We start from the raw sequence: 19,980 nt of genomic DNA on the forward strand, positions 1-19,980 counted from the left end.
TAACTTGGTATACTATTTCTGACAACTCCAGTCCAAAACTCTATGCTAACGGAAGTCTATTGAAGCAGTTTTGAAGTCTTTTCGAACCGTGAAACGTATGCAGCTAGTGGGCAAAGGGGGTGTAGCAACCCAATGTAAGTAGGCTGCCGGATGTGAGTGCCCGGATATCCGCCCGAGTATTTGCATGCATTTGCATTCATTTCCACCATCAGGAATGCTTTGCGGTACCTTAGCTACCCGATGTGAGTCGCGCTGTGTCGCCTGACTGTCCCTTCTATAATTGTAACCGTAACCATTCGGCCTCGGCCCCCGCGGCAAATATCCACCACACCACCACGGGTCCTCTGGTGTTGTGACCGTTTTAGGATATTTTTTTGTATGGATCATGGATGTTTTAACGATATGTGCGAATGCAGTCAATTTAGGGTGGCCAAACAATGCCATATCATGAAGAACGTGCATCACATTATTTAAACAGCTCGTGTAAACAGTTATCCTGAGTGCTCGTGTCTTTTTGGAGATCGGGGGCTTGATGAGCAAAGAGATGGGAGAAATTAGTTGTGCGCGCGCAAACACATCTGCATAATATCCACCAGACACGAAGGGTTACTGGCTCCAATATTTCAGCGCCCTGTTTGATTCTTTACTGACACTTTTAAGTTTACATAGCACAATCAAATGAATAGGCTATGTCTAAATGTACTAGGCTCTAGTCTCCAATGTGCCTGGTTTCACGTGTTGTTTGGCATCACCAAATAATCTGCACAATATGCGGCATAACTCAGACTTTCCGAGTGCTACATTTAGACCGGTAAGTGTCGAGCATGGTCTGTCCCTTCAATAATATTAAGATTGTCCGGCCCCCGCCGCAAGTATCCTCCACCACGAAGGTCCTCCGATGTTGTGATCGTTTTATTATATTTTCATATAGTAGCCTATACAGAACTAAGTTGTGCGTGCCCGCGCGCCTCTGACTGTGCAATATCCAGACACGGAGGGAGACTGGATCCAATATTTATATTCAGCTCCCATTTTAGTTCTGCACTGACACTTTTAAATGTACATAGGACAATCAAATGAGTAGGCTATGTCTAATGTACTAGGCAGGCTCTAGTCACCAATCTGGCTTTGTTGTTTCGGCATCACAATAACGGCACAATAGCGGCATGGTTTCGCGTCTTGTTTTTGCACCACCAAATAATAACTACACAATAACTGTTTTCTAACTCCGTGGGGAGAAGACTATGCCCAGATATTCTTTTAACTTGTAGGCTATCCTAACGTTATTCACTAAGGAGTAAAACTCAGAAACTTCCCGAGTAGATAGGCTACATTTATAAACTCATGACTTTAATGCCTTCCAGTGTGACAGTGCATCAATTTTATCGTCTTGTGCAAACTTTTTCATTTAACATTGCGAATGTGCAGGATGATCTGCTTAGACACGCACGCGCTTCAGAGCAGCTAGAACTGTGCAAGGTGACTGCAGCAGTTTTCAGCTCAGTCCTCCTGGATAATAAAAACAAAAGAATGCTGACGAGAAAGTAACGCCGTTATCTTTTGATGGATTCCCTGTTGAGACGGTTTAATTTTCACACCCAAATCAAGTATGTGCCCCGGTTGAGACAGTTTAATTTTCACACACAAATCAATTAGGTTTTAAGTTATAATTTCATTTTTAATTATTATTATTGGTCACGGGCCACTTTTGATTGGGAGATCAAGGACCTCTCTGGTGTCGCTGAATCGGCGATGTGCTGTGGGTTCTTTACGCACGGCACCTATATGTCCCTTCCATTTACGCACGGCACCTATGTCCCTTCCATCTTCAGTCAGACTCAAATCGGACCGAAATCAAGTAGCTGAGGTTAAACTGTCGTAAATACACGACCGAAATCGAGTAGCTGAGGTAAAATTGACGTAAATACTCGGGCGGATATCCGGGCACTCACATCCGGCAGCCTACTTACATTGGGTTGCTACAGGGGGGATGATCACTGTAGCACCGCCGGGGTCAAGGAAACAAGCATGGCTGCCTTGTTGAGAGGATCTTGGAAATCATTGCGGCGGTGCAGTAAACATGCATACTGGTCACACGGTAAATGATCAAATACATTAACTGATATTGCTCAAAAAATATGAATGTCACGATATGGCATGTATTGATAAAAATGGTCAGACTACTAGGCAATCTCTGTGTTAGCCTTCTTGTTGGTTATGTACTAGCAAGCACGAAATGGGGGTGTAACTCTTCATAGCCTTCACATTAGTTGTCGTCGATTGCCGTCTTTCTGCGCCGTTTTTCTGCTATGTGTTGTGTTAGCAATGCGTAATGTTGTTGGGCAGTTGCGCTGATATTTTAAAAACTATTGTTTTGACTTGTCTTTACTCTAAGCAGTAAAAATCACAGACATATCAGTGGTGATGTGACATGCCCCTTGCTATGTGCTCCAGCTGTTAAGGAGTTTGACACTTGGCTGCACGTCCACCCTTCGTTATTGGTGGTTCAGTGTAGGTGCCCCAAGTAAATGTCAAATTGATATACGATTATTGCAGAGGGTACTTTAATCTATATTTAGGTTCTATATAAAAGTAACATGCGACCGTGTTCTCTCAGTTGTCTGCAGTGAATAGACTTGCTATTGCTGCTTTGTTGTGTTGTGCTACCAAGCTGTGATCATTCTTTGTAAATACAGGAATTGCTCTGGCAAAATGTATTGGTACAGCTAGTGATTGGAGGGTCTAGGATACTTGTAGACAATAATACACCATTCTTATTTAGCATATATTTTTAAATATAGGACATTCTTCTGTCCAAGACTGTACAGTATGATTTGCTTCACATTGTCTTTCATTCCCTTGACCATTTTGTGTTACAAGCATTGAGTGTGTGATTAAAATTCATGGAGCTGTTGATGCACAATAAGTGTGGATTTTTGATTGGAATTATTTCTTTTTAGAAATTAAGCTATGAAAATGTCCAGACTCTGTGGTTGTGTCGCTTCTATTGTCTCTGTTTGTGTTTGTGTGTCTAGGTTTCTTCAAATACTCCCCTCTTCTACAAATGTTATGTTTTGTATTGTCTGGGAACATTTCATCACTTCTATTGTGTGTGCCCGTGCATGTTTGTGTATGTGACTTAGGTTACCTCAGGTGCCTGGCCGCTGTTCTTTTTTGTGTGTGTGTGTGGGGGGGGGGAGGATTTTCCTTACTTCTATTGTGTGTGTGTGTGTGTGTGTGTGTGTGTGAGTGAGAGAGAGAGAGAGTTTGTGTATGTCCGTAAATACTTACTTTTTTACATTTGTGGGACATTTTCTTCACTTCTATATTGTGTTTGTGTAGGTTTGTCCAGGTCCATGGCCTCTCTTCTACAAATACTTACTTTTTTTGATGTTACTATTTTCCTCACTTCTATTGCGTGTGTGTGCGTATGTGTGTGTGTGTGTGCATGTGTGTGCATGTGTGTGCATGTGTCTGTTCATGTGTGTAGGTCTCTCGAGGTCCATGGCCTCCAAGACTCCAGTGGGCTTCATTGGGCTGGGGAACATGGGCACACCCATGGCCAAAAACCTGCTGAAGAACGGATACCCCGTCATCGCCACCGACAGCTTCCCAGAGTCCTGCAAAGAGCTCCAAGACCAGGGGGCACAGGTGACACGCATACACTTTTATTATCTTTTTCATCCTCTGGTTTTCAGTTAAGAATGCTTCACTAATTATTGAACGATGCTAGTAAGTGGGTGCATGGAATAACCCCCTACAGTAGTGCACTCTACAAGAGAACATTTCAGATTCATCCAAGGACCATTATTGAATTAGTATGGGTAGTATAAAAAGAGCATTTAAAGGAAATCTAATATAAGCACACACACTCCACACACTAAAATGTGGACAGTGTTGTTTGTGCAACATCCTGTCCCCAGCTTCAACGCAGTGAGTGGCAGATTTGCGCTGTCATTGATGCCTGCAGGGGTTGGAACACTCAGGAAGCAAATTCGCTTCTGCAGTCTTCCAGCAGTGTCCTCAGTTCAGTTCACCGTGTCTGGAATTACTAAGCAAATGTGACTTCCCACATTTAAAAACAAAAATTAAATGCAGGTAATGGCCAAATATGTTGTAAATATGGCAGCAGAAGCAACAAAAATACAGCATTGCATGGCCGTCTTCGTGTCTGAAACTACTAGCCAAATATTCTGCCCGACAACATAAAAGGAACCTTAGAACTGGGTATACATGGGTTCGCAGTGTTTGTAAACACGATGTTGTGAGGAGGGGGAAGACACTGGCAGCCAACCAAGTGAGCTAATTTTTTGACCGATAGTGGTTTCCAACAATCAGAGGTTGAGTTGTGCGCAGTTAGTTTCACGCAATCAGGAAACAAAAATTTTAACACATGTATAGTGTTAGTGAATATTACTTTGGTTTTGTAATTGATTGATATCTTTTATATCATAGCAGTTTTTTGTGTTGGAAACACAACAATAATGCCTCGTAACTTGAATATACACAGCCCATGTATTGAAATTGAGTACCTTCATGGATCCTGCATATAGTATGTATTCACATTGAATTTCAGTGTAATAAAAGCTTGCCTGAAAATGTATTTCAAATTATGACGTTTGCCGCAGAAAGACCTTTACATGACTGGCCAAGGTCATGTGGGGGACAACAAAAAGAGGAAGAATTGCATATTTTACGGGAAGATGATCATGAATGACATTGCGTTTTCACCAGCTCTGCTGTAATGGTCAGACGCTACAGTAGCTCCTTTGACGGCTATGGGGATTAAGCAAGGTTTAGGGCAAAGGTCATCAGCCAAGTTCACCCGACTACACCAGTTGAGCACTTTTGGCCTTGACTTAAGAACTTAAGCAGGAAAATACACCCGGATAGCTGTGGATTTGCTAGGCGGTCAATTTTGGCATTAGCTTTTTGAGGCCATCAAAAGAACTTCTGGTCTACAATTTAGCAGAAATGTAGAATGACACTCTGTTTTCTTGTCCAAGAAAACGCTCAAGGAGGTTGTTTCTGCATTATGATATTCTGCCCATGTAGTAAGCATTTACACCCCGGTGATGATATGATGATTTGAATACAGTTTTGGCTGCAGCGTTACCCATACTATAGATTTGCACTTCAAAGCTCTGCAAGCATTGGTCTGGCAGAGTTTCCAATTTCCACTGACTTACCTACAGAACTAGCGCGTCATCCTCTCAAATACGCCTCATCAAGCCATTGGAAATGCTCTAATGTAATTGGCTTTAAAATGGAGGCCGATTTGAATTTCACAACACGGGTACTGTGTTGTCCCCTGCTATCAAAGTTTACTATACTGCCCTACAATCTAAGAACGCAGTAACTCTGAAAACTGCAAACTGAGAAAAAAGGCTTCAAAGTTTCCCATATGGCGCGAAAACTGTGTTGTCGGTAAATTGGTGGTGACACTTCCTGCTAATGCTTTTTTAGGATAGAAATTTAATGCTCACAAAAAAACCCCAAAAAACCAACATTTATGTGTCTTTTTGCCACAAAAAACAGAGTTACTGCGTTCTTGGCTGGTATTACTGCCACAAAATGGAGTTACTGCAGGAGTTACTGCGTTCTTGGCTAGTATTACTGTCTACTCTCAAACCATTCCCATTGGAACGTGCAGCAGTAACTCGCCGACTTACTGCGTTTTTGTTTTGTACAACGTAACCTTTAATCCAACACCGCAGTAACTTTTTTTGGGTCATTTTTGCACTTTCAAAATGAGTTTTCTCCAAAACGGGACGGTGTTGGACCACCATTTTTTGACACAAGACAAATGAGGTAGTTTAAAACCCATTTCCGATATAAAAAAATCGACCATTTTGAGTTACTGCGTTTTGAGTTACTTGTTTTGCACGGCAGTATAGACACTCAAACTCAAACTTGAAAAAGTAGACACTCCCCAAATGGCAACTCATAATCTTTTGAATGGTAACATGCTCCATATGATTTGCCTACGGCCACAGAAAGTTGCAGTAGTATAGATTTTAATACATGCTGATGACACCATAGGGGGCTTGCAGAGTCCACATATGTTAATGCATATATTGGGCGGCCACAAGATTTGCATCAATATTTTTTTTTATTGAATTTAAATGCGTGTTGCATTCAGTGCCATTGGGCGAGATATTTGCTTTGCTGTCGTTCTCTGCGCTGTTAACGCACGCTGCTCACATCGACTATGTGAGCACCCTTAATTAAATGCCTTAAGTTAATGAAAGTGTGTCATTGTTCCTGGTGCACGGTGGGCAGCTCTCTGCCACATGCCACATCTGTCTGTTAGATTACAGGATATTCAGGCCAGGGTCATCATTTCCTTTGACACACACTACACATGTTAGGCCAGGGACATGCCTGCTGTGTGTCTAAAACAACACATGCAACCGCTTGCGACCCAGGGCACATACTTGCTTCAGGACGACTGGAGCACTTTGCACGATATTGGAGGTATCATATAGGGGGCAGATAGCCAACAGGGCTCTTAATAATGTTTTCCCCACTGTTTGACTCTACCGCAAACTCAACATGGAAATTGGGAAGAACGGCCTTCACGGATTTGTCAGTATTCAGTAGAGTAGAGTAGAGTACTTTTATTAATCCCGAAGGAAATTAAGGTGTCTGTCTGTCTGTGTATTGCACCATGCTCGCGTGTCTGCGCACTTAGTGACAGGTACTCTTCCACGCACAAAATGAACATAAAATTCGCATGGCAATGCGTTCATCCACGGAAAGTGCACGTGCACACGTATCCTGCCGCAAACATGTCCCCAGCCTTATACATGGGTTCTACATTTTTGGTTAGAGTTGTGTTGCGCACAACTCAACCTCTGATTGTTGGAAACCGCTGTCGGTCAAAAAATTAGCTCACATGGTTGGCTGCCAGTGTCTTGCCCCTCCTCACAACATCGTGTTTATAAACACGGTGTACCCATGAACCCACCTGAGATAGCAAAATAACAGTATTAACAGAATATGTTTTGACTATTCTGTAATATTTTTCAGATTAGAATTTGTTTGAAATATTGATGTTTAATGTTGTTTTCAAATTCTGGACACTCCAGCATGCGGTTTCTCTTTATATATCAAGTTGATTTGTTTTCAGTTTAAATATTGATGTTTAATGTTGTTTTTCAGATTCTGGACACCCCAGCAGATGTAGCTGACAAAGCTGACCGTATTATCACCATGCTGCCATCCAGCCCCAATGTTATTGACGTCTATACCGGCCCCAACGGCATCCTGAAGTAAGTAGTACACACACACACACACACACACACACACACACACACACACACACACACACACACACACACACACACACACACACACACACACACACACACACACACACACACTCACACCCAAGTCCACACACACACACACACACACACACATTCACACCCAAGCACACACTCACATGCGTGTTGGCCGTCAACAAAGTGCTTGTGAATGTCTTACTGGCTGTATGCAAACCCTGTGTGTGTGTGTGTGTGTGTGTGTGTGTGTGTGTGTGTGTGTGTGTGTGTGTGTGTGTGTGTGTGTGTGTGTGTGTGTGTGTGTGTGTGTGTGTGTGTGTGTGTGTGTGTGTGTGTGTGTTCGTGTGTGTGTGTGTGTGTGTACGCCTGCCTGGCTCCTCAGGCGAGTGAAGAAGGGCACCCTGCTGATTGACTCCAGCACCATCGACCCCTCCGTATCCAAGTTGATGGCCATCGCCGCCGAGAAGGCCGGATCAGTCTTCCTGGACGCACCTGTGTCTGGAGGTGAGCACAGACTAATAGACAGACTACAACTAACACACTAGAATAATAATAATTTAGTATGACATCATGGTAAATAATTATATATTTATTAGATAATAATACTTATAGGTTTGTCTAATGCATAAATAATTCAGGATTATTAGGGCAACTAACAAATATTAGGCTACTAATATATACTGTCCCATGGAGGAGAGAGTCAAGAGAAGATTATTAATATGTATTTGTAAATCATTAAACGTTAATTAGATAATATTAATTCCATATTTAATAGTATGTATTAACAGTTCAGATGTATTGTTTATAATTAAATAATGATATATTTATTAGATATGTATAGTCTTATGCTGTGATTCTCAAGCTGGTGGTCAAGGTCTCTGGTGGGCCCGGAAATATATTTGTGTGTGTGTGTTTCTGTTTAATTGTTCATTGGGTCCGAGGCGGGCCCCTGAACATTTGTGAAAATTTCAACTGAGCCCCAAGTTGGAAAGGGTTGGGAACCTCTGGTTTAAAATGTATAAATAATTCAATTTCATTTAAACTAGCAAAGGTTAGGCTATTGTCTGAGATATAAATCAACAAAGCTGCATACTGATGTGCGTCTGCCCTTCCATCACTGTGTTTTTTGTTAGCTTTTGAACAGGTGGCGGCCTGCTTACAGACAGTAGACCAATACATGGTACATTGTTAAAAAATATATGTTTGATCTTTGATTTAATATGATACAAAGACTTTCTTCTTCAACAAAAACATTGCATAAAAGGCTGTGATCACTGCCATAAAAATTATAATAATAAAACAAAAACAGAATAACCTGGAGCAAAGACACTGAATGTTCAGGTAAGGAAGGTTGCTCTGGTGCTGTGTAGAAGAAACTGTAGTTTCTGCTTTTAGCAGAAAGGAGGCAGTGTTGTCTCAACATCAGCATGCAGCTCTGAAAATTGGTTTGGCTAGACCAGTGTTTCTCAACCCTTTTTTAGGCGAGGCATCCTTTCAATTCATGAGAAATTTCAAGGCACCCCAAACCAACAAGCCGTACCATGGCACCGCATCCGATACCACACAAGCTTAGAAAAGTAACACATTTGGAGACGTCACACGACCTACGTTCGAAGTTGCAGCTGACTGGGGCGACCGATATTTACTTTATTGTGCATAAATGGCAGATGAAAGATTCCACTGACTAACATTAACTTATCAATTTAGACAAATATGTATTATATTACACAATTTATTTATCAGCCACGTTTCTGCGGCACCCTCGAGGGAGGCCTGCGGCACCCCAGGGTGTCCCGGCACCCCTGTTGAGAAACACTGGGCTAGACGTATAGCCATGAAAAAAAACTCTTGACACTTTATTATCTCAAGCCATGTGTGCATTCATGTTAATGCTCAGGAATGATGTTAAACTAATTAACCAGAAGTCTTTCATCAGTCAATAGAGTTCAGTAGAGTCCGGTTCAGATTAACACAACAAACTATGAAGGTGGGAAAGGGAGAAAGTGTGTATAAGTTCAGATATTATAAAATATCCATACAAATTATCACAAATGGGATGTTAGAAGGTACAAATTTAATAAAGTTACTTCCTCTAATATATGCATATATGCATCTTCTTGACACTGATCAGACCTGGCATGTTTGTTGCAGATAAACGTATACATTTATGTAGCGTAAATTTATAGAGTTAAATTCAGAATGCATAATGTAATGTCATCACATGAGTACATAACCACTAAATGACCTTGCGGTAGACAAAGATAGACTTATAAAAAAAAAAAAATGTCATAAAAAATGTGCTCCAGCATGTTGTTTATTTTTAAAATGTATATTTCTTACTTGCTCATTCACAAATTAATCTTTTCATTAATATTTATCAAGAAATAAACTAATATTTACTGGTCTCGTCTGAGCAAAGTACAGTAGGCTTAAGTCTTGCTGCCAAAGGTTTCCATGAGTGGTAGTCTATTTCAAAATGGTGGACACTGAGAAGATCCTCCTATTCATGTATTAGATTAAAAGAATACGTTTCCAAGTCAAGTCAAGTCAGCTTTTATTGTCACTTTCTTCATATGCACAGGTCATACAAGGAAAATGAAATTACGTTTTCTCTCTATACCATGCCAGGACATAGACATACTCAAGACTGACATTTTACAGACTAACATAAAGTGCAAGACAGGACAGGTAACCGTGATGGACTGGTAACAAGTGATCAATAATAAATACAGTACAAATGCACATTTAACATTCAACATTGAACCTGTAAACAGAAGATAAGATAAATATAGAATGTAGACGTTACAATAATAGAAAATAATAACAGTGACAGTAGCAATAGTAACAGTAATAATAACAAGTTATATAAAAGTAGTAGATTTTGGGTAGCAGCATTGTAAGCAGCATGTTGTATTGTCTTATGTTCCAGGACTGAGGTAGTGCTGGTCCTAATGAATACTGGTACTTAGAATACTTTCTTTGTGGGGGTGGTAAATATTTATGAAAAAGAAAAGATGTGTAAATGGGTAGCATATATTCTGGAAATAAAGGCAAAAACGTTTTTTTTTTTTTTGATCGTTAAATAAAAAATGGACTCCATTTATATAAATGAAGTGGACAGAGAATTGGTGGCCCTCTAACTAGGTGAACTACTGCTGAGAACGTTGCACAGAAATACCCTCCTAATGGGTGAAGTGAATATCAAAACACACACACACACAATATTTCTCTCCCTTTCCCCCCTCCTAACACACACACACTCTCTCTCTCACACACACACACACACACACACACAGAGACACACGCGCGCATGCATTGTGTTTACAGACTGGCGTCTTTAAGGCTGACGAGCTGCCATCTGAGTCTTAAAGCTCGTAAAGAGTTTATTAGTGTGTGTAGCATCCAGTCCCTTTAATCCCACTTAACAACCCTGAGAAAGATAATCTCTCCTTATACACACACGCGTGCACACACACAGACACAGACACGCGCGCAAACACACACGCACACATGCACACACATTCAAACGTCAACACACACACACACACACACACACACACACACACACACACACACACACACACACACACACACACACACACACACACACACACACACACACACTAACAAACCCATCCTCTGGTGCTCTGGTTGTCTGAATCATTGAGTCACTTAGCTTACTTATGAGGAGGGCATGTGAGTCTGGCGTCAGTCAGTGTCTAGTTCAAGGTGGCTGATGCTGCTAAACGCTCATTCCAGATCCCAGGGTTAGTCACATGGGCTATTTTTGAAGTCGCACTCGCACATCCGGGCATTCCTCACCTATTAGACGGCGTCCACATTTATTCTGGTGGAAATAAAGACAAAGTGTCCCCATTGGCCCTAATGTGAACAAAAATGCAAATACTTGAAAATACATACATGAGTACGGCCACAGTACTGGGTTGTCAGCTTTGATATTTGATATATGTGGTGGGAGAAAGCATGACCACTGGTCACCACATGAGGCTTGGTGCTGTTTACTGATATTAAGCTACATTAAGCAGGTTCCTCCCATAGGCGTTAATGTAAATCTTTCCTCGGGGTCGGGAAAATGACCAGACTCGAACCGGGGTCCCCGTGGGCAATGTAAGCCCAAATGTGGGGGGCTTGGCGCGCTTATGCTTATGCTATTTCAATTGTTCATAAACTCATATCAGAGTGAGCAGTACACCTGAATTAAATCCAATGTGTCCAAGGACGAAGTGTGACACTAGTACCCCTAGAATTGATTCCAGTACCTGCCATGGGTTATTTCATTTTAAGAGTGTGCATGCGTTCAATATTGGTTGTGGTTGACACTGTAGGTGTGTTCTGGTGGACAGAGAATCGTGCTGTTGCCAATTGGTGCACGTAATCTCCAACCAACCGCTCACACCGAAAATCTGAACGTTCGGGAGCTCGAAAGTTGGTTCGCCATATGAACCGGAAAATGTTTTTTTCCTGCGTATCGTGATGACAACATCGATATCAGTAGGGTAATACATGGTTACATGTGGGAGAATACACAACCTGGTATGAACATGGATGGTTCACAAGTAAGCACTTCGGTGTTGTGTGTAACTGGGTGCGAGAACAGCCATAAGCACCATTCGAGCCGGCATGAGAAGAGCATGAGTGAAGTTTAAGGCAACGATCATAACGGCTTGTAACTAGACTTACTTTAAAGATGGCCTCTCAACGTCATTTAATTAATATTGCCGTGTTCCCAATTGTTATTGAATGTGTTACGCGTTGGTCCTGTTTTAAAAAACGTTCTGGTTGCTTTGTTTCAAGACGTTTTTGCAAACTGGCAAGGTGGCTTGTGGAGAAACGAGAGGGTGTTCCGTGTTTCTCGTGGAAATGCGTCTCTGATTGGCTCACTCCTCCTGCTCTCAAAGAAACGCGTCTCTGATTGGCTCAGTCCTCCAGTCCTTGGAGTGAATGTAATGGGAAACAGAGTCGCCACTTCTCCGGGTGGTACTGCACTATAGGGGCGCCAACGGAGGCGTGCAGGCTCCATTCAGGGCTGTGCTCTTTCGACAGCGACCCCTAGGCGAGCTGCAGGCACAGAGCAACCGGAGTGGGCAGGCTTTATGTATGAGGCTTTGTGCTGTGTGTGTACCTGAGAGTAGCAACCAGCTGATAGCTAAGCTAAGCTATGTTTCGGGCCACCAGACGTTGCTTGCTTTGAAAACAAGCAGAAAAAAATACTCGACATGTTTTTAGATAAATGGGTCGATATAAACCTTTGTGGGCAACGCCTTCTTTCGACGTGACGAAACACAGAAAGGCTTTCGTGATTCGCTCGTTTCTCTGCATTATTGATGTAAATTGGGAAACACCGGGAAACACAGCCAGGAGAGTTGACGCACCGCTATGAGAGCCTTGCAAGTGAGTTTAACTTGGGGTGACCGTCCGATCTTCGAAAGGAGTGAGTAAAACTGAGTTTTATCGGAAGTTGGCCTTTAAACTCTTACTTAAATCCAGTGTGTGGTGTGCTGTTATTCTTGTGGTAGGGGGTGGGAGTGTTAGGGTCAAGCTCTGGTCACTCAGTATTGTAGTAGTAAATGGAAAAAAAAATTCTGACCCTTTTTTTTCAAAGTCAACAGATGATTCCAGTCTAGACTGGACGGACAAACAGACAGTTAGTCTATTTTCTGAGGGCGTGATGTCATGCTTGTGTGTGTTTTAAAAGTCCTCGTCGTTTTGGCCCTTTTGATATAATTTTATATTTTATTCTCTTGGGGTTTGGTACGCCACCTCCAGTGCGTCAGTAAGGTTTGGCCCCGGAGCCAAGAGACTCTGAAATAATGCCCTCATGAAACGACGTGTGTGTACACACACACACGCACGCGCGCGCGCACCACTCAACCGCTCTCTGTCTCTCTCTTACACACATCACATACACACACTTACTCTCTCTGTTTTGTTCTCTCTCTCTCTCTCTCTCTCGCACACACACATACACAGTCATCTGTCCTCTAAATGATTTGTAATAAACCCAGACACACAAACCTCAAAATCTGCTGTCGCTCCTGAGGACCACAACAAACCAGCAACTGACGTCACAAACACAGTCACAGTCTCTCTCTCTCTCTCTCTCTCTCTCTCTCTCTCTCTCTCTCTCTCTCTCTCTCTCTCTCTCTCTCTCTCTCTCTCTCTCACACATACATACACACACACACACACACACACACACGTTACGCAATGAACATGCACGCACACATACAGACACACACACACACACAGGGTGTGTGCAGAGGCTAAGACGTCTCCCATACGTTAGCGGTAATAACACACTCTAAGAGTGGCGTTGCACTCGCACGCTCGCTTGCACTCCTCTCTTGCTCCCTTGCTTGCTCGCGTTCTCCATCATTCTCTCTCTCTCTCTCTCTCTCTCTCTCTCTCTCTCGCTCGCTCGCTCGCTCGCTCTCTCTCTCTCTCTCTCTCTCTCTCTCTCTCTCTCTCTCTCTCTCTCTCTCTCTCTCTCTCTCTCTCTCTCTCTCTGTCTCTATAATGTGTACAGTTTATTGCTGCTTTGAATGACTGTAATTACACTAGTGTTGTGCGCACTTACTCTCTCACACACACACCCCACCCACCCCAGTTCCTTACTTTTCTGTGGATATGTGTGTATGTGTTGTGCGAAACTGACAATGCTGTTCAAACTTTTCACCCCTTGGCGAAATGATGTGGAAAACAAATCGCAATTATACATATGCATACACAGAGAAATTATACCCCTTATACAGTTTCTTTTACTTCAAAACATCCACCACATTTGCATTTGCTTGGGGCACAGTGCCGACTTTGCTGCAGACCAAGGCGTGGTGTGGCTGTAAGCGATGGGAAATGGTGTGCGTTAACAAGGTATGAGTTGCAAAACCACTGTAGCGCTCCCTAAACCCGGTCAGGATTAGTGCTCTGGGAGACCTGAAAGTCCCCTCTCCTCCATCTCTCCCCCTACTCTATATCCCCTCTCCTCCCTTCCAACTCCTACTCTTCATCTTTACTCCTCCTCCTCTCCTCCATCTCCATCTCCACCTCTCCCTCTCCTCCCTCCCCCTCTTGCTCTATACAACCCCTACCTCCCCACCCCCCCTCTACCTCTCTCTTCCCTGGCTCTCTCTCTTTTCCCTCTCATCTGTCTTTCTCTCTCTCTCTGTCCATCTCCCCCTCCTCCTCCTACTCCTCCATCCTTCACTCTTTCCTTCCTCTCCTCCTCTCGTCCTTATCCCCTTCCTCTCCTACTCTTTCACTCCGTTTCTTCTCTCTCTCTCTCTCTCTCTCTCTCTCTCTCTCTCTCTCTCTCTCTCTCTCTCTCTCTCCGCGCCTTGTAAAGCGTGACCACAGACATGGCATGGCCCAGAGTCAGTGCATTAACACCAATCCCAGCCTCACCACATGTGACAGACTCAATCACACTCGCATAACAAGTGACATTTGGACAGCAGGAAGGGGGGCTGTTATCGTTACATTCTAACTGAACGTGTCCACTAAAAGTGACCCGAGTGAGGGAAGCCATTTGTTGTCTTGCACACAGAGGACCACGGCAGGCGAACTCTCGTCAGAAACATGTTCTGAAATGCAGAAAAATACAGACTCCTTGTTGAAACAACTGATTAGTTTGTAATGAAGTTTGCATGTCATGTAGTAACCGTCAAGCGGATAAAGCGCTCTGTTAAGCCTGGCTCAAACTACACGACTATCGCGCCGATTCTCGGCTGAAAACCCCTCTTACGACAATCGCTGGAACGTTACCCCCCAGGACCATCGCAAGCGATTGTCGGGAAAGATTTCCTCATCGTGCGACGTTCTGAGATAGAACTTTGGCAGGTCAAAGAGTCGCCGATCGCAAATCGTAGAAATCAAACAGTGTTTGATATTTGCGACTGGAAATAGAACGTCGGGCATTGTCTGGGTGGCTGCGAGCAGCGACAAGATTGACAGTTGCGATTCTCTTCTAGTGTGCGGTGCACCCCGACGCCAAAATCGGACACACAATCGCTAGTCGTGTAGTTTGAGCCAGGCTTAAGGAGGGTCGGAGAATTGAGGACCACAGCGAATTCACCGGGGGCAAAGCGATTTGGGCGACCAGAGTGAATTTCAGTGACTAAAAGTCAACTAATATTATGGTTACGAGCTATGACGCGGTTCGGCAAAAAACAATTAGAATGGTCATATCTTCGAATGTCCCAGACTGACAAGCCAGAGCTGTTATGTGATAACCTGAATCAATCATGTCAATATCATGCCCAGAGCGAATATACAGCAAATTCATGGTGAAACTTCTTCAAAGGCCTCGGCTACTTGGCCGAGTAGCGCTGTTACTTTGGGATTATTTAGGTTAATTTAGAGGAGCATCATGAGGTGACGTGGATAATCTAATCTATGAAGATTAGCTATGAGGCGGGGCAGCCACGGCTCAATGGTCAGTGCGCTGGTCTTTAGATTAGAGGGTTGCAGGTTCAAATCCCGCACTCACCAGAACGCTCATCCGTCGCTGAATACACATAACATACACATAACCCCACAATGCTCCAGGGCCTCTAACCAATACCCTGTACCTAAATAACTGTAAGTCGCTTTGGATGAAAAGCTTTAGCTAAGTGTAATGTAATATATAATTGACTAATTGGTTCCAATTGAAGAATGTGCTTCCAGGTGAATAGCAAATGGTAAGTCAGGTTGGAGCTTGTGCAAACTTTTGTAATAACGATCTTGAAACAATCAATCTAATCCTGGTGGGAGTGGGACATTCCCACAGAGTTAAAACAACTTTCACAGAAGCTTGGGAACAGATGGAGAGAGCGAGCGATAGAGTCAGTCAGAGTTGGGAGGATGGATGGCGAGATGGAGAGAGAGAGAGAGCGCTGGAGACGGAGAGCGTGTGATTTTGTCATTTTACTTGTGTGAGAAAATCGCAAGTGTAGGTTGTCCATGCATTATGTTGTTTTGTCTACGCGTGTGTGTGTGTGCGTGTGTGTGTGAGAGAGCGAGAGAGTGGGGGGTGTGGTGACCTATAAAGTGCGGTGAGAGATGAAGGCTGTTTTTAACTTGAATTCGGGACATTAGTGCCATTGGCAGCCTGTTTTAATGTGTGGTGACATTGGCTTTTATGCAGTGTGTGACTGCACCCCCCCATACACGTACATCGTACATGCGCTTCCGCTCTCTCTCTCTCTCTCTCTCTGTCTCTCTCTCTCTCTCTCTCTCTCTCTCTCTCTCTCTCTCTCTCTCTCTCTCGCGCGTTCTCTCTCAGAGCAGATTATTTTTAATGCATTTGAGAAAATATTGTGTATTTCACTCGCAATATACAAAAGTAGTCATTACAAGACCACATGTGACATGCTCTCATTTAGCTATAAACTCATGTCAACACACATACACGCCTTTCACTGTTTCTCTCTCTCTCTCTCTCTCTTTCTCTCTCTCTCTCACACACACACTGCTGCCCTCAGACATTGTTCCCAGAGAAGGCTGCCTAACCGAGCCTTTCCACGCCAGTGCTATTAACAAGAGTGTGTGAGAAAGCGCTGCCTGTACTGTCGCGGCATAGCAGCTAAATATGAACTTGTGTCTGCATCTGTGTGTAGTACTGTATGATGTCTACCACCCTCAAACTGCGTGTGTTTGTGTGTGGTGTGCGTAAGTGAGTGAGTAGATGTGTGTGATATCGCCCACCCTCAAGGTGTGTGTGTCTGTGTCTGTGTGTGTGTCTGTGTCTGTGTCAGTGTCAGTGTCAGTGTGTGTTGCGTTCGTGCGTTTTTGTGTTCACGTGCGTGCGTGTGTATACCAGGTATAAGTCGTCTCCCAGCCGCCTGTGTTTGTGCGCTGCAGTTCCGTACCTAATCATCTGTGTCTGGGAGAAATTGTTTACGTCTCCCTCTGGGAGACACACTACAACTCTTTTTTTTTCACTAATTTTGTTTATTTCATTGTTGTTTCTTTTTATTGCTTCCTTCCAATGATGGTTTTCCTCAGTGATTTTTCAAAGTCCTTTTGATTTTCTCTGTGAGAATTGGGGTTTACTAGAGCTCCAATGGAGCCAACAACTAATGTCAGATTAATATGTTGTTAAGGGCGCTCTGTATTGACAGCATTGAACCCATAAGTCTAGAGCTAGAATCTAGATGAACACGGGCCTGTTTCTATCTTTGTGTGTGTGTGTGTGTGTGTGTGTGTGTGTGTGTGTGTGTGTGTGTGTGTGTGTGTGTGTGTGTGTGTGTGTGTGTGTGTGTGTGTGTGTGTGTGTGTGTGTGTGTGTGTGTGTGTGTGTTTGCATTTTGCGGAGTGTCTAAAGTATATGCATGTGTCTTTATACATGTGTGTGTGTGCGCCATAGTTATAGTGTTTCTCTACAGTAGCAGTGTTAGGAGGGGGGGGCTCTGCTTCTTGTTTTGTTGATGTTATTTACTAGTAATGAAAGTTGTCTGATCCCCACTAAGAGTAATGAAGTAGTCTCTTATGTCGCCTGCGTCATTCGGCATGGGAAAGTCGTGTGTGTCTATGTGTGTGTGTGTGAGCGTCATTTCGTTTAACGCGACCACTAATAAAGTCTTGCAGCCATTTAAACTCCACTCATATAAACTGCAGCCCTCTGAGCCTTGCTCTGGGCTGGCACCTGCCACACACACACACACACACACACACACACACACACACACACACACACACACACACACACACACACACACACACACACACAAACACACACACACAGTCACTAACTGCTCAGCCATACTCTTTCTTTCTTTCTTTCTATCCTTTTTTTTCTTTCTTTTGTATATCTTCATTTCTTTTCTTTCTTTCTTTTTCATCTCTTTCTTTCTTCTATACATCTTTCTTTTGTATATTTGTCTTTCTTTGTCTTTTCTTTGTCATTTTTCTTCCCTCTCTTTTTCCTTGACAAATATATTATGTCTCTCACACACACACACACACACACACACACACACACACACACACACACACACACACACACACACACACACACACACTAGGGGTCGACCGATACAGGTCTTTTAATGGCCAATGCAATACCGATGTTTTTTTCCCATCACCCTTGGCCGATACCCGATTTCCGATACCCGATATTTGGGGCCGATTTGGGTTTTTTAAAAAAAGGTTACAAAATTACAAATATTCCAGGTCTCAAGTTAAAAATAAACATTCCTTTAACATTATCAAATTGAGGTAGAATTTAAACACCCACTCTAACAATCAAGTAATGTCTAACAATCAAGTAATAAAAAAATCAAGTGTCGTGGTGCTTTTAAAGAAACCCGAATGACATAAAATAATAAATATTGCGTATCGGCCAAAACCACACGTGTATCGGCCGATACCGATACACTTAAAAATTGCAAATATCGCCCCGATACCGATATATATATCGGTCTATCCTTAACACACACACACACACACACACACACACACAGACATGTGCACACACGTGCACACACATACACATCTTTCTATAACTCTTACACACACTTTCTCTCTCTGTCTCTCTCTCTCTCTCTCTCTCTCTCTCTCTCTCTCTCTCTCTCTCTCTGTGTCTCTCTCACAGACACACACACACACACACACACACACACACACACACACACACACACACACACACACACACACACAGTGATGGCCAGCGCAAATACTGCGAAACAGATTGTGTGTGTTTGTAAAGTGGAACATCTGCTAACACAAACACACACGCCCTTAGCGGCACTGCTCAATCGCTAAGCGATCTGACGGCTAAATGGAGGTCGTTGTCTACATCTGACACTTAATTATTTTCTCAATCTCAGACACTTCAGTACTGTTTTAGCACCTCGGGGACCCGGTTTCACACACACACACACACACACACACACACACACACACACACACACACACACACACACACACACACACACACACACACACACACACAATGCGCGTTTTTAGCACCTCTGGGACCTCCTTGTTTCCTGGTTCAACACGACACGCTGTAACGCGATTGGCCATGCCTTGTTCAGTGCTGAACGGCCCCGGCTTAATTGAACATGATAAAGTGTGGAGTTAATTACCTTTTACTGTTGTCAATCAACCCTCAGGGGGCGTGTTTTCAAGGGGGAGGGTGTGCGTGTGTGGCTGTCCCCCTGCCCCAGGCACAGCTGTCACCCTTGTTGTGTGCCTTGTTGCCTGAGTTTATATGCTACGTGTGTGTGTGTGTGTGTGCATGTGTGTGTGTGTTCAACACAATGGTGGAATCGTCCCACGGGAGCAGTTGTGAAGGATGGACAATTGGCTTTTTCAACAGAGACTTCACTGATGTTACTGTTACGCTAATAAACAAAGACATGGGCAGGTTTCGGACCTCGCCGGCATTTTGACTTGCTGATTGGATCTGTTTGTGTGTGATAATGGGGAATGATGGCTCTTTGTGTGAATTGTATAGGGGAGGGAAAAGCTGTTTAAATTTGAGTGAAAGTTAAGTCGTAAGACCCTGGGCCCTTAACTCTGGCGTTTGTGAGTGGGAGCCTTTTGACTTCATGGGATGAGACTGGCCACATATTCAAACAAAACATTTTGACATTTAATATCTGATTATCTCAAATGTTGATCCATTCACTCCAATTCAAAATCCATAGGTATTGCACCTATACTGCTCTATGAAACTGGGCGGCTGACT

The 19,980-nt window shown here is 43.3% G+C and overlaps 1 protein-coding gene across 1 annotated transcript in view; it reads left to right on the forward strand.

Moving 5' to 3' along the window:
- Positions 1–1,989: 1,989 nt before the first annotated feature.
- hibadha (3-hydroxyisobutyrate dehydrogenase a) overlaps positions 1,990–19,980 on the forward strand; it is a 24,946-nt gene continuing 6,955 nt past the window's right edge. The window contains exons 1-4 of the mRNA XM_063184741.1: positions 1,990–2,098; positions 3,491–3,651; positions 7,165–7,274; positions 7,669–7,790. Of these exons, the coding sequence (XP_063040811.1) occupies positions 2,029–2,098; positions 3,491–3,651; positions 7,165–7,274; positions 7,669–7,790 (463 nt within the window). The 5' untranslated portion in view covers positions 1,990–2,028. The remainder of the gene's footprint in view (positions 2,099–3,490; positions 3,652–7,164; positions 7,275–7,668; positions 7,791–19,980) is intronic.

Source organism: Engraulis encrasicolus, chromosome 20, assembly GCF_034702125.1.
Source record: "Engraulis encrasicolus isolate BLACKSEA-1 chromosome 20, IST_EnEncr_1.0, whole genome shotgun sequence".
Taxonomy (NCBI): domain Eukaryota; kingdom Metazoa; phylum Chordata; class Actinopteri; order Clupeiformes; family Engraulidae; genus Engraulis; species Engraulis encrasicolus.